The sequence below is a fragment of the Xiphophorus couchianus genome, chromosome 22 (genome assembly GCF_001444195.1).
Source record: "Xiphophorus couchianus chromosome 22, X_couchianus-1.0, whole genome shotgun sequence".
Classification (NCBI taxonomy): domain Eukaryota; kingdom Metazoa; phylum Chordata; class Actinopteri; order Cyprinodontiformes; family Poeciliidae; genus Xiphophorus; species Xiphophorus couchianus.
Genome location: NC_040249.1, coordinates 14,602,825 through 14,629,229, shown reverse-complemented (window position 1 = coordinate 14,629,229; position 26,405 = coordinate 14,602,825). Strand labels below are relative to the sequence as shown.

Below are 26,405 nucleotides of genomic sequence, written 5' to 3'. Positions count from 1 at the left end.
ATCTGAAGCTCTTATGTACTCTTTTCTGCTGTTCATACACAGCACACAAAGCAAATCAAAACATAACTTCAGACAGAGTAAATCCACAGCATCTTCAAGAGAGAGGAAATTGTTTACACCGTCACATGGTAGCATGTTGGGGGTGTGGCAGCAGAGGTAAACACTGTTCTGCCTTGTGATTCCTTCTGCTTTGTCTCGAGATGGTATCAGGTCAACACTCGCTAATGCAGAGATGTTTTGGTCTGTTCTCATGCTGGTGTAAGGTTAGGCAATGTATCACTCTTACAATAAAACTTAAGTAAAATTGAAAGAAAAAAATAACTGTTGTGGAGTTTGATCCCAAAGTTGTACTTACAGAACCAGGAGGACCAGGGGGACCAACATCACCCTGATAATAACAAGAGAAACAAATTGCCAGTTACTTCTTGCAAGGATTACAAACAATAAAATTAGCAAAAATAAACGTGTGTAGCTCTGCATTGCAGATCTTTTGAAACAACATAGGAGATTTCCCCTTAATACCCCCAAACCCTTTCTTGATTTATTAACCAGTGTTTTGGAGTTCATGTAATGTTTTTTTAGAATCTTGTAAGAAAGGTTACAGTTCTTAGCTCGTGATATTTTTTGCAATGGATTTACAGGGAGCTCCAGGGAACCTTAAAGAGTTCTTAATTGTGACACTTGCTGGAGGGAGCCTCCAAATTCATAATTTACATCTCAGAAATGTTCTCCCTCCAACAAAACTAGAAAGCACCACATTTGTACTCTGTGCCATACTGAACAATTAACAAGCATGCGGGGAGGATATGCTGTGGTTTACCAAATATTCAAACTGCTGTTAAACTTGTAATTTTGATCACAAATGGGGGCTTTTGAAGTCTTTAAATCCCCGTCAGTGTGAAGATATAAGACATGCCGATATTCTGAGACAATATGTAAATCCTGAAATCTTAAGGGTTGTTCAGTAAACCAGTCAATTATTTAATTTGAAGCGTTGCTTCAGGAGCTTGTCATTATTTCTTTGATTGAGACTGAAATGTTGTTGTGTACTAGACTGCTTAGAATGTAAATCATTTAAAAGAGAGGACTAAAAACAGCAAGTTTCTCTTTCATTCTTTGAGTGCCAATCTACATAAAGAATATTTTCTTTTTCTCTTTGCACCACCAGCAGAACTATTCACAGCTTGCTTTTAAAGAAACTGTGAAATATACATAACCTCTTCAATGCCACAAGACATAGTGGTGGTGGGTGACATATTCCAGTTACATGCTGGTAATCAAAAGCAATGGTAAAAGACAGTAAAATAGCAGCTTGGGACCAACAAGACAGAGAAAGGTCTACTTTGAGGACAGAAAAAATTTGCACAAATTCCACAGATTATGCTAAGTGGTCAGGATTGGAGTTCATGGCATCACAACTCATTTTTGCCTTGTAGTGGTTCAGGCAACTTTCATTTTTAGCTCGACATGAAACCAAGAAATTTACTGTTGACAGGAGTCAACTAATTTTATGTTTAACCAGGCCTGACCGTCTGATCAAAAACTTAAATCTCTCTTCTTTCTTCTTTTGATCAGCAAAGGTGCCTTAGGTAACTCTCACAGGTCATACTGGAAGTTATACAGAGTGAATAAGACTCAATTCACTATTTTCTAAATCAATAAAGTAAATAAAGCTGAAGTCAGACATCTATGGAGGCATGTTGACTGTTCAGACTGAAACAGCAAGGTGTTAAACTTCAGCAAATAGCAGGGACTGGAGCAAAGTTTCTCTGTTATATCCTTTTGACTCCAACCATGGAGCATGCGACAGTATATCGTGATAAGGTAAGGATGTACGCAAGTCTACAAAGAATATAAAAAGTGATTTGTTTATTAGTAACATGGAATTGACATACTTTTAACTAATATAAAATGATAAAAACAAGATAAAATGTAAACTCAATTAATTTTGAAATAGAGAACTCCTCTCAGGATGCTCTTGCTTTCTCTCTCTGTCCCCCTGTCTCTCTCCCTCACACACACCCACCCTCTCACACACACGCCCACACGCCTGCAAAGACATATTTGCTAATCATATAAACAATGAATGATTAATCACAAAAAACTGCTTAAGGATTCTTCATATCATATTCATATAATGATTTAAGGGCATACAGCATACTAATAAATGAAGACTTTTTCTCACAAATATCAAGCTGAACATCTTTGTTATTTGTTGAGAAGTGATGTAGAACAACATATATATCTTGACATGGTACATATTAGCATTTTAGGTATCCAAAAAAGTTAGTAAACTACAAGTCTTTGTAGTTTGTATTTTGTTGTTGTGTAACAACAAAATACATGATAAAAATGAATTAAATTGAGTTGAATTGATAAATATCAGATTGTCTCATCATGCAAAATAGATTTTGGATTTCAAAAGCTGCTTTATTTTGAGGCTTTTGCTAGGGCGGGTCATTTTTGACCCGTAGGACAAGGGGAGTAAACAGAATGTTAAGATCGCACGGAGGTTAAAAAAGGCTTGACATGGACTCAGACAAACAAGGACAGAACCTAAGGTAACTAAAGAATAAACCTAACTAGAAACACTACAAATGACTGAAAATAAGGAAAGTAATAAGACAATTCTAATTACACTAAGTATCTCAAATAATAATATCAAAAGGACCATGAAGGGCTAAACTAAAGTGAACTAAAACATGAAGCTAAATAAAATGAAAAGCAAAACCAACCCAAAACCCCAGAGTCCTGACAATATCAGAATTGGAAATATTTATTGGAGTTTTATGGAAGCATGTTAATTGTGCCATATACTTTGTGTTTGGGGTTGTTGCTCCTTAGGAATGTGAATTTCCATCCAATTCTCTAGTAATCATCTCTCAAGTTTCTCAAATTTTCCTCTAAAGGATTCCCTGTAGTCAGCCTTATCAATCTTCCCATAAGCTCTGACAATCTATCCTGTCCATCCTGAGGAAAAGCCAACCCACAGCATGATGATGCCACCACTATGGTGGGGTTAGTGTTTGCAGATTGATATGTTCTGGCACACACTGTTTTTACAATATAAATTACACAAGCGGGATTTGATTTATATTAATCTTTAGATGAATTCTGAAGGCAGCAGGGTTTTTATTTTTGGTATATTAAAATAAAGAGTCAGAAATACTTTTGACATAAAAAAATTGCACAATATATTTTCCTTGAATTTCAATTATGCATTGCTTTGTCATGATCTATCACATAAATCCCAAAACAGTGCATTGAAGTTTGGAGTTTAAATGTGACAAAATGCAATAAAGTTAAAGATTTAGACTTCCTCAACCAACTTTCTGCGTTCGAGTCTTATTTCAAAATATTCAAAAATATATAAGATAAGATTTATTGTCATCAACAGATTACAACGAGATTGAAATTTGCTCGACTCGAGTTAAGATGCAGGTTATGTGTATATTCATAATATACAAAGATAAAGAAATACATAGAAATATATGTTTTTAGATGCTTTTAAAGCAAGGTTAAGTAGTTTTTTGTTTTTTTTAACGGTTGTCAGTTTCTAATTCAAAACACAAGTTGTACACTGATAAACAGGAACAAAGCAAGCCCAACTACACACACCCAGAGTTTACACAATCTGCCAGCAGTAAGTAAATCACTTGAAACATGCTTACTGGAGCACAAGAGACAAACAAGTAATACACACCTGCAGATTCATTATTTGATGCAATACAATTTCAAAGACCTTTGATTCCAAGAATCAACATATTCAGATTCCAAGAACACAACTAGCACAAAGGAGACTGAATCAAGGTGTCGGTAAATCTGCTTGAACTTGTCTACAGCCTTTCCGCACCCAAGCACAGTGAGTTTGAGGGAGCATAAACAGAGGGACTCATCATGCTTGACATTTGACATTGATGTGACTTACTTTTTGTCCTTTCGCACCACCAGTCCCCTTGGCACCTGGCTGACCCTGTGGGAGGAGGCCTCGGTTAATGACTCTGTAACGCGGCAGCATTGTAAATGTCACGGCAGGAAAATACGTACGGGATCTCCTCTCTCTCCCTTTTCCCTAGGGACGCAACACTCCCCCTTCTCCCTCTGCATGTGAACAGAGCACAGCGCTGACAGTGACTGACAGCAAAAGTGGGGTAAAAAGACAGACAGATTCGAGACTGACGCTAAGGCATGGACAGTTGCTATGAATAAGTAATCAGAAAAACATACAGCCCTGTGTCATCTCATAATCCTACCATGGTGGAGTAAAAAAGAAACCCATTCTACACATATGGCTTCATGAGGTTGTGGTGTTACATGAGTCTTGCAAGAAAATGACCATTTTTAAGCTCCTGTTGCACTGCAGTATGTGTCTGTTTTCATAGGAAATAATTTCTTTGTCTGCCAACAGATGGCACTTTAACACAGCTGGTGCAGCGTCCTTAGAGCTTTTTGATTGCATTTCCTTTTCTCAGTTATGTTGTGAAAACTGAAATAAAAACTTAAGAGTGAGACACATGGACTTGCACCATGGTCCAGGTGGTAATGAACACTTATGAGGCTGAAATCTTTATTTTGAGCAACATAAACCCAGGAGAATGTGAACATTTCACCTCACAGAATTGAATTTCTTCTTGAGACACTTGGTCACGAAAAATCACAAGCCACAAATGATTATTTTCAATCAACTTTTTTTTCATCTCAGGTATGAGTAAATATGGAAAACAAGCAATCAAGTACAGCAGAGAAACTAAATCCTTTCTTCCACTAAAACAATTCTGTAAGCATAAACTGGCATAAGATTTTCTAAAGGGGGAAAAAAAAACAAAAAAACGTTATTCCACAGTTTAGCAATTTCACTGTAACTACACTAATATTTAAAAGAGAATTCAACATGTAAGTTGAATTCTCTTTATTTTGTAAATTTCACACATTTCAGCAACAATGCAGTTCAAAGTGCTTTATGTCATAAAAACACAAAAATACAAAGTCATATAAACTTCAGCATCTTAACAGTAAACAATTGAGGAAACCAGAAACAAACATTACATTTTGATGAGTGCCATCACCAAAATTATTGATGCACATCAAATAAGTTGGTCAATGGATCATTTATTATAGTTCAAAAACAACTATAAACAGGTGAGGTTTTTAGTCTTGATGTAAAGAAACTCAGTGATTCAGCTGTTTTGCAGTTTTCTGGAAGTTTGTTCGAGATTTTTGGTGCATAGAAGCTGAATGCTCCTTTAGCTTAGACACCTTGACTATTGTGTATTATTATGTATTCTTGTTTTATTTTAATGTATTCCAGCAGTGTGCAGCAACAAAAGGCGGAGGGGCAGCAATGTGCTACTCTGGTCACTCTTGTTTTCTTCAGCATCTTAACAGAAGTGCTTTAAACATGGCAACTGTACAGCATAACATAGATTATAATAGTTTAGAAACCCTAATTTGACAAGCCATCGTGTCTCTTGATACCAGTAACCAGCCCATGCCTGCTATTCTGTGATTTCCAGTCATACTTTAGCTTAAGCAGCAGGTAGATCAACAAACATCGCTGCTTTGTTTTACATGTGTGACTATTTACAGGGATAGTTTCAGGTACTCTGGAGACATTATGAAGCATATGTTTAGAGATCTGAGGAGAGAGAAAGAATGATGTGTATATCCTCACTCCTTTGCAGTTCCTAGACAGATGATACCATAGAGCTTTGAGTTTCTCTTCCTCCATTCCTTCGACTTCTTACTATGACAACCACAGTAATACTGCACCACTCTTTTAATGAGATATAGTCACTGTTTCCTCATCCAAATTAGGAGCTGTTATTAAGTCAGTGGACTGCTGGCATATATGAACAGATGGACTGTCTTATTAATATTTCAGCCGAGGAGGAGGGACTAGCAGTAACTCTGACTATAAGAATTAATTGAATTCTGAAGAGCTTTAGCAACCACATGTATTATAATCAAAATACAACTTTACCACTTTGTTGTAGGTAGTCGATGTAGTGATTAAGAATGCAAGCCCTATTTGTAATTGTAAATTAACTTTATATCAAATATTAAATCTGTGAATACTAATGTTTTTAACTGTTCTTTGAAAACGTACTGGCTCAGCTCTTGTTTAGATGTTTCTCTTAAAGTTACTCACTGCACGAAAGCCTAAAAGTGGGAATTACTTTGACCTTGATTTTTGCATCTTTTATTTATTTATGTTTTTTTGATTATTTGGTGTTGCCCTGCGACAGACTGGCGACCTGTCCAGGGTGAACCCCGCCTCCCGCCCGGAACGTAGCTGGAGATAGGCACCAGCAACCCTCCCGACCCCATTAGGGACAAGGGTGAACAGAAAATGGATGGATGGATGGATGGATTATTTGGTGTAAGTTCATTGAAAACACATACATATATTTTTGCAGAGTCAAACTGAAATGTTTTACCTCTAAATTTATCAACCTTTTGGATTTTGCATTTTATTTTTAAAACAAAGGGTCCAAAACTTTCTGATTACACAGGCAAACTAGACCTCTTATCCCACCAATATGGCAGAGATTTTAGCAGAAAGAGTAATTTTATCCATACAATTGAAAGATTGTTGATTTAGTATTAAGTACATGGTCAATGTGAACCATAAACTCACTCAAGTAGACTCTTAGTCTTGCTGTTATGTAAGTTTATATTATTAACTTGTTTGTTGCTAAACAATACATTTGTACGTTGCTTGTCAAGGGTATTTGCACTCCCAGCCTTTTCAGATTTTTGTTGCTCCAAAAAAGAACATTATATGTCAATTTGGAACCATTATGTATTCTTTGTAAAGAAAATAATCTTTCAACTATTTTCACATTTTCCACCTTTATTTTGAATCCCATCATTCAAAAAAAAAAAAAAAATCACAATTGTGTATAAATATTGCTCTATCTTGTTTCTTGAACTGTTTTGTCCATGCTACACTATACACTGAAAATGATTTGCCACTCCAGAGGCAGTTTTCACTGAGTTATGACTGGCACACAACATAAATCATATCTAATGGAAAGTTGGAATTACCCGGGAAGTCACCTGTTGTGAAAAAAACTTGTGCGCTGCATTCTGTCACAGACTCAAAGCTCCATACTTCTCTCGTTATCTCAGTTAGATCTACACAGAACATCATTCACAGTCAATTTACTAGCAGAGGACCACGTAACAAGTGAATAAACCTTTCAAATGAGATTAACTGCAGCGCGGTCAGTGTTTATGTAGATTACTGCTGTATTTACACAATGATAAAGCCCAGGGAACTGTTCCACCTGTGGCTGACTGTGGGTGATGTGTTGACTTTGAGCCACCCAGAGTCATCAAACTGCAATTAAGACTGTCAGCATCACTCTCTCTCTGTCAATGTCTGCAGTGTGCTGTCAGAGTCCATTTGAGACTGTCGGTGGGGGGGGGGCACACTTATGGAGATGTAATTCACAAAAACACTGACTTTTCCAGCACATCCTGCACAGCAGACCTCTTCTTCCAACTTTTCTTAGTAAAACATTCAGACTCTGCTGAGGGAGTGAGAGGAGCCTTAGTTCACACAGACGCTACACCAGCAGCAATAGCATGGTCTCACTTCAATCTATTTCATCCCGACTGAAAAATGTAAAAGAAAGGTCACTGAGGACTGCTGTTTATCAAGACATGTTTCCTCTTCAAAGTTTTTAGTTTATCTCCTCTCACTTATCATTTCGGCCTTTGTAAATGTCTTAATGTGACCGGCTTTACTGTTTTCATCATAACAAATTGAAACGTTTTTCTCTGGGACAGTGTTTTCATTGTTGTGTACCCAAAACATAAATTTATAATGTTATAGTGAAAATGCAACCACAATGTAGACTCATTCATAGCCAGGGAAGAGCTTGCATTTACATGCATCCTGTAAGAATTAAAAAACAATTCAGTGCTTGTTGCTCAGGACATTTTTGCTAACATGTGTAAAAGGTATTAAAGAAAATACGGGAACATTTTTCCTTCTTTATCATAAAATTAGATTTGATCTAATATTATCTGGGAAGTTTTAGACTTCTGCAGGCATTGTCACCAGCAGATATTATTCAGCATTGCCTTTGTATTCATTTGAAGTAACTGAATTACAGTAAGTTGTTTACACCTTTGTGGATTTTTAACAAACAGAATTACCACTTGTTAATGCTACAATGAGTTAGCTTTACACATATTGTAAAGCTATATACTGTTTTTACATTTCATTTAAAGAAGACCAATAAAGCTTTTATCTTACAGTTTTCTTTTTTTTTGTCTTGCTGTTTTAGATGGGGCAAATGTAAAGAAATAATAAGCGATTTCTAAAACATCAAGCTTTTTTACTTCTATAGGTGACAGGGTACTGGGATGGAGAGTGTTAGATGTGCAATAACTCTACAGTCACAATAACCAGGCTGAATAGTTAGTTTTGCCATGATGTCTTGCTTTTGTTTAATTTTCTCTTTTTAATGACAATCATCGTTGTCAATGTTAGCCAGTTTACACTTTCCAGGAATGAGTGATGAATCCACACACCTGATGAGTAGGAGTGGTCAAGAGGTTGTCCACTACACAATGGCTTCCACTCTCAGAGTGATCACAAGTATTTGCCACTGGAGGCTTGGTGGGCAGTGGGTGGTTTGTAGGTGGATCGGTGAAGATAGCGTGTTGCAAGAAAATTTGTAAGGACCCTGACAGAGGGGCATATCTGAGCGTTTTTGTGTTTATTATTTTTAAATCTTACAATCCATATCTCATGTGCTGCTGGTGAGCCAAATCACCCCTGGGCATCATGAAAATGATTGCAGACCTTTTTTTTTTTTTTTTTTTTTTTTGCAAAAGTACGGTATGTAATGGCCATCTGTCAGTTTGGAGTGTGAGCACTGAGTCATGCTGTGCTGTACTGCAGGAGGCACACAGGCTGGGAGCAGCTATTTAACTTGCAGCAGATACGCTTCGACTCACTGAGCGGTGCCATTTCTGACGAGGGAGATCTGTTCCTGACTATTAACCCAAAAAGGTGTCAGTCATGGACAAAAGAGATCCTTCTGCTATCCTTTTACATACATCTGGCTTGTCTGTGCTGGCTTAGAAGGGCAACAAGTGTACAGCTTGTATGCAGCCATCAGCCATCACACCATTCAGGAAAGAAACAGGGTCCGTGTCCCAGAAATGAACATGTCTTGTTAAGAAATATGCACCATATCAACATTATACAACAAAGAAAAGAATGCAATGAGAACAAGGAACTTAATTTTTGTAGACTTGTCTTGTGTTCTGATGGGGCTACAATAGAGGTGCTTGGACACAGTGAGAATCATTGAATTTGGATAAGAAGTGGGAAGCTTGTAAGCATTTGAACACTATCCAGGCTGTGAAGTACAGGTGTGACAACATCATGTTGTGTGGGTGACCCAGTGCACTTCACAAAATACATAGCACCATGAGGAAAGAACAGTATGGAAAAAAACAAAAACAAAAACAAAATGAAAAACAAAGACTAAGGTAACATCTCAAGACATCAGAAAGGACATTAAAGATCAGGCACAAATGGGTCTTCCAAATGGACAATGGTCCTAAGCACACAAGCAAATTGGCTATAAAGTGGTTTTCAAAAGAAAAAGTCAATGTTTTGTAGTGGCTATCAAAAAGTTCTGCTCTAAATTCCACAGAAAATGTATTGGCAGAGCAGAATGCCAGCAAATGTATAACCTGACTTGAACACAGCAGTTCTATCAGGAGGACAACTTTCCAATAAGCTACTGTGAGAAGTTTGTGAATATTTAACCAAAGTCATGCAGTTTAAAAGGAAATGCTATTCCACATATAAAGAAAATAAATGTATCTGACTTTGAATAAAGTTGTTAAACTTCTCTCCCACTTATTAATTTACTATCTAGTAAAACATATTATAGTAATTCTAATATACCTAAAATATTGAAAGTTAATTCTAATTAAATGTCACACCATCAGAAAAATTGGTATCAGTCTTTTTATAGAGAGTAGGTGAATTTCCCACGTACACTGGTTTTAGATGTATGTACACAACTTAATTTTTAGGACCCATCACATAATTTGCAAAATGTCCAGATATCATCATTAATAACAACTTTAAATGGAATAAGTTTGTTTTGTGATAACATTTTAGATATTACCTTGACACTTGCTCCCTCCACGGCTTCTGAAGGACCCTGGAGGAAAAAAACCCCACAAAGGATAATTACTTGAATGATCTAATGGATAGCAGAAAGTTGTTATTCTAAATTACAAATTTAGTTGGTAGTAATCCACTTTGCAGTTGATTTTCTGTGACATTATATTTTCTAACCTTTGCACTAGTATTAAGTCAAATAATAACACAACTGGACCTTGGTCATCTGCAGGTAAATTTGGATTGTGGCTTAGTCATGCACTTCTGACACACACCATGGTTGTTATATTATGCTAATTTGACATTGAAAGCTAACCACTGACCCCCTTTGAATGCCCTCAATGTCCTGCTGCCACTGGACAAAGCAGAGTGATGCCCCGTAGTGTGTTTTGAATACAAGATTTCACCCCTGAGATCAACCTCAGCAAAACAGGTGATGATAATAAAATGCCAATACCAGTGGATGGAAGTTAATCTGGCACATGCAGAGGGTCTTATGAGGACATTGCCATTTAGAAATGTCACACCTCTGTTCTGTCATTTTAATCTCCCACAACTCTGTGTCCAAAAAGTATAAGATTTATTAAGTAAGTATAGGTGACACTCTCAGTTATGCTTTAAAGATTTACTATTCAGTAGCTCAATTATACCCAAAACAACTCAACTGGAACATTGACAGTAAAATCAGAACAGTGTCTCTTTATTTCTCAATGAAATAAAGACAACCCCTAATAGTGTCCTGATAGTGCAATCAAGGCAGTCGTGCTTGAAAGTAATTGCACACTCAATGTATCTGAGCTACACAATAGCTAGACTTTCCTGTTTGTTCTGACATCAGCAGGTAAGAGTCTGACAAGCTGTCTCCTCTAATGCTCACTGTTGTTTGTGCCCTTTAGTCAGTGGGTTACCACACAAGCACACACACCCCCACACACGCCACAGACCCCCCTCCCAACACACACACACCCCGTCTGAGATTGGTTTGGACACCTGAGGAAAGGACCATAACTCAAAGACTCAATGGGTCTATGAGACACACTTGCACTACTCATCAATACAAACACATTCAAGTGCTACCTTAAAATACCTTTAGGGGTTTGTGCAAAGACTCGCCAGTGCAGTAAATTTTGAAACAGATCGATACTGTCCATGCATGGAAAGACTTAACACATGTTTTTAACCGTGCACAGAGAATTTGCACGAGTTTATTTTCATTTCTTTTGTCACTTTGCCATATTGCTGCAACACATTGAAGAAATGTTCATACCTCTTGAATGTGATGTTGCAACATCACAGCCACAAGCTTTAATGTAAATTATTGGCATTCAATGTAACTGACCAACCTAAGTGTTAAATGTAAGTAAAATGATACAAGAGTATAAAATACACTTGCTTGTTTTTGTGTTAAGCCCCCTTCATACTGCTAAAATTTCAAATATTTAATAAATGTAATTCACTTGTATGTATTTTTAGATAATTATAAATCAATTTATTCTGTGAAGGTATCAGAGGTCTGTTACAGTGATCACTTACAGGTGGGCCTCTTGGTCCAGGCTCCCCCGGCTTTCCTCTCCGTCCCTGAGGAGGATAGAGAAAAGAAACAGAAAAAAACAGGATGAGTAAAGGATGAGTGGATGTACGACAACAGGTGCAGCAAGAGATGGAAGCTGCCAGCAAATAAGGCTAGGCAGCAACTCCTGTCGCAGTCTCTAATTCACTTTTAATTAAGAACAAGAAAACAGCTTAATTGCTGCACCCCGTGTGGCCCACTACTCTTTGTTCTCTCGTTTGGTTTACTGCCTCCTTTCCAGCTGCGTGATTCTCTCAGTGTATCAATCAACCTGAGGAGCAAACAGGACAAGCCAAATAATGCTGCATATTATCACAAAGCAATGTTTGGAAGAAGTCATTTCTATCAGTTTTTTTGAGAACGTGGAAACCGTGAAATAGTAAGAATAATACAACAAAAAATTTGTGGTGTAAATCTGAAGTGAAGCCAAGTGAGTGGTTACATCAACAGATTGTGTGCATGTGCAAAGATAACTCTCCGTGTATTTCTGCACAGCTCTGCAGGAGCAGAGAATAGTTGGATCAGACAGGAGAGGTTCCAGGAACTTTAGATGGCAAGAAGTTTGTAAAATTAACTGCAATCAGTATCAATCCACTAAACAAATGAATGGCAAAAGCCTGATGCACCACACAGGCCTTTACCGGGGCTAAATGCCATTACCTCTTTCTAGTATGGGTTTCATCATCTGTGTTTCTCTGCTACTGTATGTGTTATTGCGAGTGACGCAAAAACACTTCTTTCCTCTGCAGAGTTAGCTGGAGTGTGGATCTGTGGAAAGCTAAGCTTTCTGGCTGCTGAAAGAAAAGTTGAGAATCAAAAAGTGACGCCCCCGAATCTTTCCTCTGACACTCCATATGCACACTTTGATTAACTGGGTCAAACTTGACATGTACGATTGCCTGCAACAAAGACGAGGGAAGGAATTTCTCCTCAGCGAAAGCTACTTCTTTTAATCATCTGTTTGCATGTGTGCTCAAGTTACTAGGCTGCATGTGTACTTTTATGTTTGTAGTCCAGAGATACCAGGATTATGGCAAAGGAAGAAAGCAAGGTGTAGTAATGCAAATATTAACCCTAATAACACAACACAGACCATGTGTGACTTCTCTCTGAAATTACCTCCTTTCCTCTTTCTCCTGCTGTTTGATGTACCAACAAAGCCCTGACCACCATCTTTTGATCAGTGGTGTTAATGCACCTCTAATGCCTCAGTATGGAGGCTTTAATGTGAACACGAATGGGTGAAGTGCTTGTAGAAGTCAAATTGCCTTGATGTGTAGAAGCAGCATCTTTAAACCGTGTAATCTTTTTACTTCATATGGCTGCAATTATAAAACACCTGAGTAGCCCCTTTGAAGGCTTTGCTCTGTTTGTGGCGCAAAAGCTGTCAGAACGGGAAGCCAGTGTTCAGTCAGTAGGTGCTTATGCATGTGGGTGTAACATGCGCATTAAGACAGAATTTTTTGTGTTCAAGGTCTTTTTCTCAAAAGATACGATAATGGCAAGACACTATTTGATTTTTCATCTTTCAGTGATAATTAACAGGTAGGCTCTGAGTCATTGCTATAGTTGAGAAAAGGAAGCAGAAAACAATGTCTTCTTGCTTCATTCCCCACTGCTGCCCTTTCCTCCTCTGAACAAAAAAACAAAACCAGAGTAGGCACATAAGTAATTTACCTGATGAATATTTCATGGACTATTATTCTAAGTAGGTCATGAATTATGCAATTTCCAGAATTATTTACCAACACTTGCCCTTAAAATCTCTTTTAACACCAAAGTACACACTGATTTTATGTTCATTTATTTACATACAATCACAAGAACAAGTGGTACTCCATTTCTCATCAAGAGGACTGAGATCAATAGCGAAGGTTCACCGTTATGAAACTTACTTACATTTTTGAGAACATTTGAATTTCTTTGGTTCTTAATGAGGAGTTTGGGGGTTGTTAGCTATTTCCTTGCATATCCCTCTTTAAAAAAGATTGACTTGTACACCTGGAAAGTGTTAAAAAGACAAAAATATTTTACAAAGAATTTATATTGGTTTACTTGACCATCCGTTAACTAAAGACAAATTAGAACTAACGCGTTGAACTACAGTAGATAATCCAAATCTTTGTACCACCTAACAACATTGTGGAAAAGTTGTAAAATTGCTGTGGCTGCTTGTTGTGTTTATCTTATTTACAAATTTGCATTTGGCTGTTTCTTTCTCTTCATCTCATGTTCATATGATGAACATGAGACAATATTTCAATATTTTTGGACTCATCTCAGAGAATAATTTTCAACACAATGCAATCTACTGGAGTAAGACTGACAAGGAGACCCCCAGGTAGCACGTTATCTCAAATAAATCTGAGCACACGGTGAGAAGAAAAAAATTGGGCTTCAAGCTGTCATTGCTATTTGCACTCAGCAGATTGTCCAAACTGAAACAACTGGCAGTGACGCAGAAGGATAGTTACCTTTAAGTAGACAAAACAGATCCAGACTTTTGAGATAGTCAAGAAAGGAACAACAACGTGTTATTAGAAGATGCTCAGCGCAGCAGTTTGCCTCAAGAACCAATAGTGCCCAAAGGACATACATGTAGGTTGTTCTTGCCTGATATAGAGGTGTTTCACTAGTTTGTGTTTTTAAGAACTTGAAGAGCATAATTTGATTAACTTACATTATCTATTTGTACTTGTACCTTTAGTTATTGCACATATAATTAATCAAATGATCTTTAGTATTTTTTTATTCACTTACAATTTTTTATTAAATTCTGTTTAACAGACATCCTCATTCCAAAATATGCACTTAGTTATTATTTACGTATAAGATGTTTACTAATGTACTCCTTATCTTAACTGCCATATTATTTAATTACTTACCTATTTATGTATATTCTTACTCATAACTTATCACATATTTTATCATTCATGTAAAACCGCTTGTCAATTTACTACTTATTTGTATATTTATTTACTTGCTTACCTATTACTATTTTTATGATGACTAGAAAGTCTCAAGAAAGGTGAAAAGTGCTGCAGTCACTAGGCAACAAGGATGAAAAATAAAATAAAAAATGAAATTTGATTTTCATTACAATGATCGAAAGATTCAAAACAGACAGTGTGATAGTTCTGAAATAAAGAAATGAGTCAGAATGAAATTAATCAGAAATTAGATTTTTCCATTTGTGTAAAATTTCAAAGTAAAAGTATCCATGGGGTTGTAGTAAACTTGACAAAAAGGTAAAGCACGCATTACCACAGGGAAGAAGTTTCCGTCTATGAGTCATTTTATGGCAAAGACAACTTCAACTTTATTTCATTATGTGCTTTTTGTTCAGTTATTAATCACTCCTTCTGTGAATGTGATTGTTTTTTAAAATTCTGATTTCCTTCTTCTCTCCTGTCTGCTGTTTTTCTTGTTACCTCACCTACCTTCCCCTGTTTTCTGTCATTTAGCCTTTTTCTTTCTTCACCCAACCTCCAGTGTCTGTTGAATCACCCTGACAATCTCTGTTGCCATGCAACGCTCAGTGTCCTATAAATTTGACAACATCCTAGTGCTTGATTATTATTTGAGTGCTACAGTGTGAAGCCCTCCTTCAGGTCACTGCAGTAGATTAGATGGAGGTTGAGATGGAGAAAAGCAAGGAAGGACATGATTGCTGAAGAGATGGAAGAGATTTGGAGAAAGGTGGAGGGATTGTGGAAGAGGGAAAAGTGGAAGAGTCAGAGTTTCAGAAGTAGCTGTCTACGTAAATCAAAATTAAATCACACATTCTCACAAAGTACTTATCTGTTCCACTATAAAAACCTGCAAACCAAAGTGAAAATGCAGATCACAAGAATTAATTCAATTACAGTGCAAGCTAAAGCTACAGTTGGCACAGATCCGAGCAGAAAGTAAAGCAGCCTCATGTAAACTGACGAGGAGTTTGAACTTCCAGTGTAATCCACACGGATCCGAGTCTTTGGCTCCAGCTCAGCGGTGAATTGAAAAGTATAAAGGAGACGGCAGCCATGGGGCTCTGCTCAGTCCTGCAACACAAGCCTCAATCTGAGTGCAAAGTCAACAGCAATGGTGACACACAGCAGAGGCACTCCTTTATGGTGACTTCCCAATCCTTATCCCAAATGTCAACATGTTCCCTGAGACTTTCCATATCGTACAATCCATGCTGGGTGCAGTACAACATAACAGAGGACGGAATTCTCATGTGAAGCACTGAGACGGATGCATCACTAAAACCCATTTAATTCTGATAAATTACCTTATCAACTGGGGTGAGCACAAGAACTAAAGGAGCCACAGAGAAATGATCACTACAGGGCCATGTTCACCCCTAATGCATACCAGAAAACCCAATAATTATTCTACACTTGCAATGATTTTCCTAAATGTTGCTTTGAGAGATCTATTTGAGTCCCATCAAAATGTTATGCTGAACTGCTTGTGTCCTCCAGAAAGCCAAATTACTGACACTAAAACAAAAATTGGACTTTGTGTTCTGGGAGATATGCTCTTTTCCCGACTGAAAAACCTATATGCCACCCTATTTTTCTGAGTGAACCGAGTCCTGCCTGCCTTCAGGGACATATTTTAAAGCCACCTGAGCCTTTTTGTGGAACTCTTGTGCTGGGTTTATAAAAATAACTGCTTACTTCATAAGCAGCTGCTGTATTTCTTTGATAAAAAATACAGTATATGTAACAATTAAAGTGGTAAACTTTTCACATTATTTTGGACTTCAATATAATGACTAAGAAATATGTTTTGATATAACAAAAGGAGATATAATGTTACAGAGAGACAAATAAGTCATAACTCCTTACTTGTGCTACAAAAGACACTGAACTTCAAATATAGACATGTAAGCAATAGAAATGTGAACTTATTTTTTAACCCTCAAAAATAGGCACAAACACAGAGACCGGCTGCCACTGCACAGCCTGTCCAAATGTTTACTCCCTGTTTAAAATGTTTGCTAGCTCCAAAACTATAAGAGGCTGAAAATCTAAAACATACATTACAGATGCTTCAAATCTTCTTTGGGCTTTGGTCAGAGCCACTGTTCCCAGTGAAAACTTGGGACCATTTGCTGCAGTTTTACACACGAACAACCAATTCAAGACAGCATCCTAACCAGTAATAGCTGACTAGAAACAGAATGATTTCAGGAAAAACAGAGACAAAAACTATTATTTTCATTTCAGGCAATGTCAGTGTTGATGTTACCAGTCACATCATACAAAAATGTGCAAAATGTGTTCAGTTCTTAAACAGGACTAGGGCTTTTATCAAGTTTTGAACCAGTTTTTAACAAGTCCCATAAACAATCTCATTGGCTCTCTTCTGCCAGAGCACAAGCTTGGTGCCACATCAGTGTGTGAATCTAATGTCTCATCAAGTGAATTATATACAGTTTAAATTTTCTAGAGGATGGCAGTGCAGTACACTAACTACATTAAACACAAAATTTATTACAGTATACCCTCAAAAAATGCTTTAATATCATATTTTTCGTTGACTGCTGCTGTTTTAAATAAAATTGCTGTCAGCCTGTTTCTGCATAATATACACAAGCTGTAAATAGTAAAGCAGTGTGCAGATAACACTATCTGAATATGTTAAAAGACTGACAGTGAGTAAAAATGGCTTCTGAAATAGTATTTGTTTTAAGAGTTAACTGCAATGACCTACTTAAAATTTAAGAAGGTTAACGTTAAAACAAACATTGGGAAGATTAAAGAAAGTGTGAGTGTGGTGCTAATTAATGTTGACAATCAATATTTTTGCAGCTTTTTTTCTTAAGTAAGGCAGATCAAAAACTAAACTCTAGTTTTAAAAGAATAGTGGTCACAAGATATTGACAGATTGATTGTCTCCATAAAACTACTTTCAGCTCCTGAAAAAAGCAAATTTTTGGAGTTAAGAAATACAATTAAAAAAAACTGTTCATCAGAGCCAGAGCTGGAGTAATGATCGAAACACAAGCAAGTATTACCATCAGTAAGCTAAATTGTCCACCCAAAAATGAGTCAAATTTGCTAATGTATAACATTGAGACTACCAAAGAGTGGACTAGCAAGAAAAGGACATGACATAGATAACCAACAACCAATATTTTGATTCAAATTAATATATTTTTTTATTATTTGCTTTGTATGAGAAATAATCGGACTGAAAAAATATTGACATTATTCACAACATGTCTGATAAGACAAAAGTCTTAGCAGAGTCAATTAAGTAATTGAGCATAACAACACACACTCAATAAAATATACATTCCCTGTATAAAATATTGCCCATGTGAATGTTTAAACCTAGCACTAGTTTACATGAACAGTGACAATGTAGCAAGTAAAAGGCTATTGTTATGACAAGTAAACTCATTTAGTGTGAACTCAAGTCACACAAATTCCTGAAATTAAGATTACTTTTCAGCATAACTTTACTATGTTACTATTTTCTATTTCTTCTTGTACAAGGTGTTCACTAACATCTGACTAGTTGGTTGTGTATTTAAAACTGACTGTTAAAAAGAATAAGCTGTGCAAACATTTTTTTGGCTCAATGTATGTTTGAATTTACCCAGCCTCCGTTCCATAATAAAAGACCAACCATTTGGGTTAAATAATAACCCAGCAGTGTTTTTTGTGTGTACATTGTAATCAGTCTAGGCATTAATGATGATAAATTAATAATTAGTTAGTGAAAGGACTAAGTTTATACAGTCCAGCATAGTGTGCATTGTCAAAATGTTCACCAAAGCCATTTTTAAAAATTTGTTATCAGTGCTTCTGAGGTAAATATAGATCATACCAATTGCTTGAAATGGCACAAAATGCACTACACAGAGCACGACTGCACCTGTTTGTTATTAAAGACACAATTAGGGGCATACAGTGCAAATTTCCAACTTCTGAGTATGCTCCCTAAATGCCATCTTAGGACACTGCACAATCTTAGAAAAAGCCTGGGCACTGGAGCTTTCAGAGATCCCTCACACTTGGTAAAAGCCGCAATAAAATAGGATTTGTTCCAGTTGTTTACTGAGGGTTAAGAGGAGCGGCCGGGGCAGGAAGAGAACGGCAAAGCCGACAGCTGCCTGGCAGGGTCTCAAATGCAGCTTAGCATTTTTCACCATTCTGACTGGCACACAATGCGCTCTTTAACTCCCAGCCATCTAAATATTCAAGGAAGTATAAAGAGATGCCTGACACTGCAGCCGACTTAAGACACAGCTCAGCTGGCCAAGATTGCACCTATAGTCCCTTGGCTGAAGCTTTCCATGAAGGCTCCCCCTCACAGAGACTCAATCACGGACCCTGTACAACAAAATAGTTATTTGCACAAGAGCCACTAGATGGCAAACTGGTTTCATCACAAATCTTGTGCATGGGAGAGTATAAAGCCAGTGATGAGACTGTAGGCTCTCTTTGAGAGAGGATGGATGTCCTCAATGCATGAATGTATGATGTGTGTTGGGTAACATCCCTAATTAGGCAGTCTGGCAATTAAAGACTGAATACTGTAAAGGAGATTTTTTTGAGGGCCTACAAAGATAAGAAGAAGAAAATAAACACAAGACAAGAAGCTGTATGAAAGTGAGAAAATAATTCCCATTCAGCATTACATGTCTTTTCAGCCATCACAAAATAGCAGGGGACAGAGGTGATAGTACAAGGGTAAACAGCGACAAAATGCAGCATAGTGCTGGTTAAAATAATCATTACAGAGCATTTTCAGCAAACCTCCTGCTAATAACTAGTACACAGTGTGCAAACACCGAAGCCAAAGGCAAACACAGGAAGCGCAGACAGTAGATGTCTGTAGAAACTGAGCCACACAGGTCCTAAGGGAGCCTGAATACAGCTCTTTACAACAGCCACGTTTCTACCACATCCTCAGCCATGAGTTTTAAGAGCTCATTGACTTTAACGTCTCCTAAGGAGTGGAAAGAAGGCTGCTTTACTGTATGAATTTGCATCTTTATGTGGTGAGGAAGTGATGATAAATCTATATTTAACTATGAGCTCAATACCCACCCATCAGCTGAATGTCTGCACAGCGTTTCATAGTGTTTCAGTGCAAGCTGGTTGCCTATTGCATTGACTCCTCACTGGGTCAGCGAGGCATTTTCAATGTTCACATTCCCAAACGGATGCTGTTATTAGTCTTGGCTGTTTCACAGTTTTACAGTCTCATCTGGACTTTTGGCCATACTATTCATACACACCAGATTGCTCCCATCCTGTGTTTACAAATACAGAGTGTTTTATGTCCACAATATCTAACAACTGAAGAGAAAATGCACTTTGAATAAACCCTGATTCATATTACAAACCAAATATTTAAGGTCAGGGATCCACAGGGTGCTCGCTCTATGTATTCTGTGGTCCACAGCAAGTCTCACGCTTCATATAACCAAGCAAAACAGATTACAAAAAGGTCCAATACAGTGCCATATGTATGATATCAGGTCAGTACCAATGCATTGCTCCCTTACATTCCATTAAAGTGGACACAGATGGATGTATTTAAATTGGTTGCAGGGCAGGATGACAGTGTGAAAAATCAGAATATGGATGGTAGGCTGTAACAGGGCTGTAAGTGATGCAGCCTCCCACTACCACGCCTCTGTGCTCTGCAGCGTTCAGGGCTACTTCTCCCCCCAATCCAGCTTCCTATTCCCATGCAACACTCAGCTTTTCGTGTCTTCCTCTCTCCCTTGACTGACTTGGGGGAAAACGACTGACACAGACTGAGCTTACTTGGGGTTCGCTCCAATCAAAGCATCAAGGATCAAAAATGTCTGTTTGAAGGTATTCACATTTTAAAACCATGGATTCTCTTTAGAGTGACTGAAAGTATTGCTTGTGCTTTCCTAACAGCTTGAAGCCATTGAGGTTCTACAGTTTGAATGAGTAAAATTGTGCCTAGTCACCTCCTGCATGTTGACATATTTCATTAAATCAGTTTTGCTTACCAGACCGTGTTTGACACATGACTCTCTGACAGATCTGACCTTGGCAGCTTTAAAGCTGTTTAGAAAAAAATGGTAAACATAAAACTTGTGGGGTTCCCAGACACGTTGTTAATTATATTCTGCATTTTATATAGACGCATTCTATTTGTTATTGTTTAAGGACTTGCTCAAGTGCAACTTTCCCCTTTTTATTACTTGGTATTACGTGCTTCTTTTGTTTTATGTTTTATGTTTTATGTTTTTATTATTTTCTCACCAGTTCATTAATCGTTTCTCATTTTCTTACTGTCTCTCTTACTCTCCCTCCATCAGTTGCTTCCTTCTTTCCTTCCTTCCTTCCATGTATGCTTATTTACCTAATTGCGCATTTCTTATTCATGTACTACCAATTTATGTTTTATCTATTTTAGGTTTAGAATTTACAGGTATGACCCAAAATTAGGCCGGGGTCGGGTCCGATGTTATTTAACGCTATTTAACGTTATTTGCTTGATGTGGGCTCAAGTCAGGCTTATGTGCCATGTTTAATAAGCCTGTAATCCATCTTGCACAGAGAAAATTGGACAAAAATGCATGATACAAAGTCGTATTAATCTACCTACTAAGTAGGCGGGAGTAGGCAGCTTACCCTGTTGAGGAAAGAAAAAAAAGTAAGGTGCAGAAGTTAATTAGACTAAGCACAGCACACTGCACAATAAATACGCAAGCGGTCCCGCCCTGCTCTGCTCCTATCAATCTCACATCCCAGATGATTTGCACTTGACTCACCCTGCGGTTACAACAAGCGACAAAATGGTCTAAGAACAAAAGCAGTAAAATCTTAATTAAAATGATATGTTGGGTTTATTTTGGACTCATGCCTCTAATTAAAATGAATTAATCTGGTCGGATTGGGTCTGGACAAAATGTCTACGAGTTCGGGCCGGGTTGGATCTACACGGCAGCTTTCCTATCTACTTATCTATTCCAATTTACTTACAAGTTATTATACATGCATATTACTTACATCCCACTTACTTACAATAACTTGCATGTTATTTACTTATTTCTTCCTCGGATTATATATTTAACTACTTCTTGAGTATTCTTTGTGCATTTTTCAACAGCTTAGGGTAACTTAGTTCTGATTGATTAAAACTTTGGCCATTTCTTACATATCAGCACATTTCAAAATCAGTTTTGCTTACCCTATCATGTTTGACATGGGATTCTGACAAATCCATACATTGCGTGCTTATGTGGTAAAATTATCTCATGAAAAATGACTGTAGATGTGTGAGTGAGGGGCTGTGTTTGGGCTAGCTACAACAGGTCTATGTAATACTCAAAGGGTGGGTTGACCTACATTACCCCTTGTTGAGCATCAGTTTTTCACACCTAAACTAACACACATCAACTTAGTCACACACACAAACATAAATACACAGAAAATATAGAAAAGCCACAAACCAAGGTGCAATCAAAGTGGCCCAATTAAAGTCTTGCCTTCTGTATTCATCCCTGTAATTAATTGGCCAATTAATGCATGTTTATTCTGGACACTCATAGATGTAGCAAAATTCTGTCTCACTGGGAGGGACGAGAGTCAGACAGATAAATCAAAGCTTTGTGCATCTGTCCTTGCATGTGCCAAACGCTTTCCCCTGTAACCCTCTGCTCTCCCAACAGGGCCCAAATGAGAGACCTTTTCATAGCCAATCAGGTCAAATCTTTGTTTCATCCCCTCTCCCAATGCACTTGACATTGACAAGATTAATTGCCTTGTGCTCTGGGCAAACGTGTTACCTCGTAGTGTAATACAGGTGTCAAAAGCATGCCTCTCTGATTTTCCTCAATGTGAATGTGTGTAGAAAGGGGGAGAATAACCTATTCTACTTTGTTCTGCAAAGGGTTAATGAGTCTTCTGCTGGCTTGTAAAATCACAAAGGGTGTAAAATCCTGCCATAAAGTCTCAGCTGTGAGCCCTGCTGACCTGTAAATTCTTCTCTCTGTGTTTCTCTGTCATTGAGCTTCTGCAGGTCAGGCCAAAACTGTAACTACACATCTACATCATGCAGCTGCCTTTAAACACTGCTTTAAAAAGCATGCTGTTTGTATAGTAATGGGCTGTTACACATCTATTTCTATAGAAAAATAAGACTAAAGCATATAGTGCTATGAAAAGGTTTTGTCCTCTTACAGATTTTTTAGTTTGTGCCTTTTTGCAACAGCTAAATGTTTTGGATAATAAAAATCATTATAACCCATAGAATACCTGAGTAATTGACCGCATGTGGAAATGTAGTTACAACTTTTTAAATTATAAATTAACTGTAATTGACATTTATTTTTGGTTTGTTGTCATTGTTAACTTCCACCTGGGTTATTGCCAGAATTAAGATTGATCGATCCATCCATCAATCAATCCGTCCGTCCGTCCGTCCATCCATCCATCCATCCATCCGTTCATCCATCTAACCCTAACGCTAACCCTAATTATCTGTTATCTGTTATAATTGACTGGGCAAAAGTGATACCATGTGAAATTTCCCAGGTTAAAACCACTACTGACTAATGAGAACACAAATACTTTCTTCACCAATATCCACCTCACCTTCATACCAAGTTCATACCAAAAAGTATGAACCATCTCACCTTCATACCAAAACATTGTAGTGGTAGTGTGTTGGTTTTGGGGCTGCTATACCCCTGAAAGAGCATATCTTGCAGTTTCCTGCATTAAGATGAGGTGAATTTTGGTAAGGCAGAAGGTCAGTTACCCAAGTTCACCTCTTTGTGGTGAATGAAAGCAAAATTAAGGTTTTAGAGTGGCCTAGTCAGGACTCAAAACTAATTGAAATGATGTTTGTTGTTGACCTTGAACAAGCCATGCTCCAACACCTTCCTTTGTGGCTGTGTTAAAAACCTACTAAGAAGAGTAGGGTCCTCCTCACCAAAGGAAAAAAAAAACGGTTATTTTCGGTTATTCCACAAACATAATAGCAGTTGTTGTAATAACAGTTTGAATGCACTATAAAACCAATAATGTGGTAATGTTTGTGTGAGTGTATTTGATTTGTATGTAATGTGACATAAAAAGTGTTATTTTTATTGTAAATGTGAATCCTAGTTTACCTTCTCGTGTTTATAAAGTGTAAGTATATATATAAAAAAACAAACAAAAAAAACACGTAGATCATCATTACACAGCATCCTTAATTAGACAAGCAGGGAAAAAAAAGAGACTGAATCTGGCTCCAATCAAGGTGCTGTTATTTTATGCATTTACTGTATCACCAAAATCAACAGCAGCCTCCCATGGCGAACTTCTGGCAGGAAGGCTGGTATTCTCACCAGGGACTCGTTACTTAATAATCTTGCACTGCAGGTGCTCTGATAGAGGTCAACAGCCTGCAACAACGACGGTTCAGATCTGCTTCCACCTATAGAGTAAGAAGTCACTGCCAAATGTTCCATTGCTCCCGGACTACAGCCATTACTTCCACCCCATCACTGCCAAAGCCCTCGCTCGTCTCCAAAGACGCGTAGATCATCGAAATTAATCTCAGTCAAGTGCATTAGATATGATATGAATGTCATCCATACTGTGCTGCCTTAATTATCTCAAAGCATTTGCTACATCCTGCAGAGGAGAGGCATCTACATTATAGTTAGAGCATGCATGTGATTTGCAGAGAGTGGCATACTCTTTCAAATTAGGTTAAATGACAACATGTATTAACTGCACAATGAGGATACGTACCATTAGGTTAAAGTTAGATGATTGTTATTGTATCACATCTGACACTAATGCCTTGACCATAGAGAAACCCAACTAGGAAAGCACCCATATGATAATGGTGCCAAGTTAAACTTTCATTTTCTTTTGTTTGACACAAAAGAAAAATAAATCTCTTAAGTTTACAAATACATAGTGCTTTGGAGGCCACATTTACTTTAATTTGTATCTACAGGGCAAACAACTTTTGAAATGTCTCATTAAAAGAGTGAAAGTGGTGAATACGGGGGGGGGGGGGGGGAGGGGGTGGAAACCAGGGCTGAGGTTAGGACATATAGAAAGCTGTCTCTGTCATTCACTTCAGAGCACACATGAAAAATGTAAACATCTCAATTTCCTCCAAAAGATGGAAATTACCTCTCTCTTCTGTCAAGAAGTAGACCAGTCCAATCACCAAGCAGGCATGAGACAGGCCATCTTCCCTACTGTTTTGACAGATCAAATCGATGCAACTTCAAAGAGCCTCAACAGCTGCTGTTGACATTACTCAAATTCTAAGATTTTTCAGACACAAAGGAATAACAAAGTGTTTCTGATCAACCGTTTGTGATGTAAATTAATGAGGAATATTTCTAGGAAATCATTTTAAAATAGTAGCAGCACGTGTATGTCAATTGATTAGAAGTGAAGTTCGAAAATACACAGTTGTTTTCTATTAAAACTGACTGAAAGAAATATCTTTAAACCACCTCCTATCCATCCATCCATCCATCCATTGTCTGTTCACCCTTGTCCCCAATGGGGTCGGGAGGGTAGCTGGTGCCCATCTCCAGCTACGTTCCGGGCGAGAGGCGGGGTACACCCTGGACAGGTCGCCAGTCTGTCGCAGACCACCTCCTATGAGGTGGTTTAAAGGTCTCTATGTCTCTATGTGTTTGACTGGTCTAGATTACTAGATTTACTGAAGCATTTGTGTTGAAGTAACCAGTAAGACAACATGAGATAGAGCCAGTTGAAGTTAAGAGCATATTCTGTGACTGTTCAATACCTCCTGCTGGCCTAAGGGCCTCAGAGTACTTGAATTCATGCAGGAATTTTTTAACAAAAGTACTCGTTGAATGGAACCCCCACAAAAGTTGAGTTATCATAACTCTTACACCACAAGGTATTTTCCCTTTTTTCAATAGATACAATGCCGGACAATGTTTAAAATGTATTTCTAGAATATATTACCACAGACTTGAATAAATGCATTCCCTCCATCCTCCAAAGGTTAAACTCCCATTTTGTCTTTGTTGCATGTGAACAAAACAACAAACTTTGGCCATCCTCCTTGACTCTGAGCATATAATAAATGTTTAACTGGAAGTGGGCCCCGATATGAAATTCTGCTTGGGGTCCCATACAACCTTGGATTGGCTGTTAAATTGGCAGTTAAATTCACACGTATTTCTCGTTCAGTGCAATGTTTGTACTCATTGCCACTATATCTCTGTGAAAAAAAGCATTGCCTTAAAAACCCTTTTCACAGTTAGTCATATATAATTTCAAAGGGAACAATAGACGTGAAAGCACATAGTGACTTGGAAGTGAGTAATTGCTGTGTTGGACACTATAATTAGTAACCATGGTGGCTCTAATGCAGGAAGACAGAAAAGGAGAACTGATTCCACACAGAATAAATCACCTGTTAGTAAAATCAAAAGCCTGTCATTTCTCACAGTCCGTCTCTGTAATGTTTCTCCGATAATTATCATTGATGTGGCACATTTTTGTAGGAAACGTTTCCTCCCACAGTTCGGCTGACCTTTAGTGGCTTCTTCCTCTGTGTTTTGTATTACCTAGCTAGCAACATATTCTAGGCCTTTTAACCTTTTTTATTCTGTGAAACAAACACGAGGTATTCAGACACAGCTGGACAGTCGTAATAATGGAAAATGTCACGACTCACTCAATAAAAACT

The 26,405-nt window shown here is 37.7% G+C and overlaps 1 protein-coding gene across 4 annotated transcripts in view; it reads right to left on the bottom strand.

Moving 5' to 3' along the window:
- Positions 1-26,405, bottom strand: part of LOC114138417 (collagen alpha-1(XIX) chain) — a 129,813-nt gene that overhangs the window by 53,839 nt on the left and 49,569 nt on the right. For all 4 annotated transcript variants that reach the window (XM_028007646.1, XM_028007647.1, XM_028007649.1 and 1 more), the window contains exons 13-17: positions 11,693-11,737; positions 10,164-10,199; positions 4,048-4,101; positions 3,929-3,973; positions 356-388 (exon numbers count right to left, since the gene is read on the bottom strand). In XM_028007646.1, the coding sequence (XP_027863447.1) occupies positions 356-388; positions 3,929-3,973; positions 4,048-4,101; positions 10,164-10,199; positions 11,693-11,737 (213 nt within the window). The remainder of the gene's footprint in view (positions 1-355; positions 389-3,928; positions 3,974-4,047; positions 4,102-10,163; positions 10,200-11,692; positions 11,738-26,405) is intronic.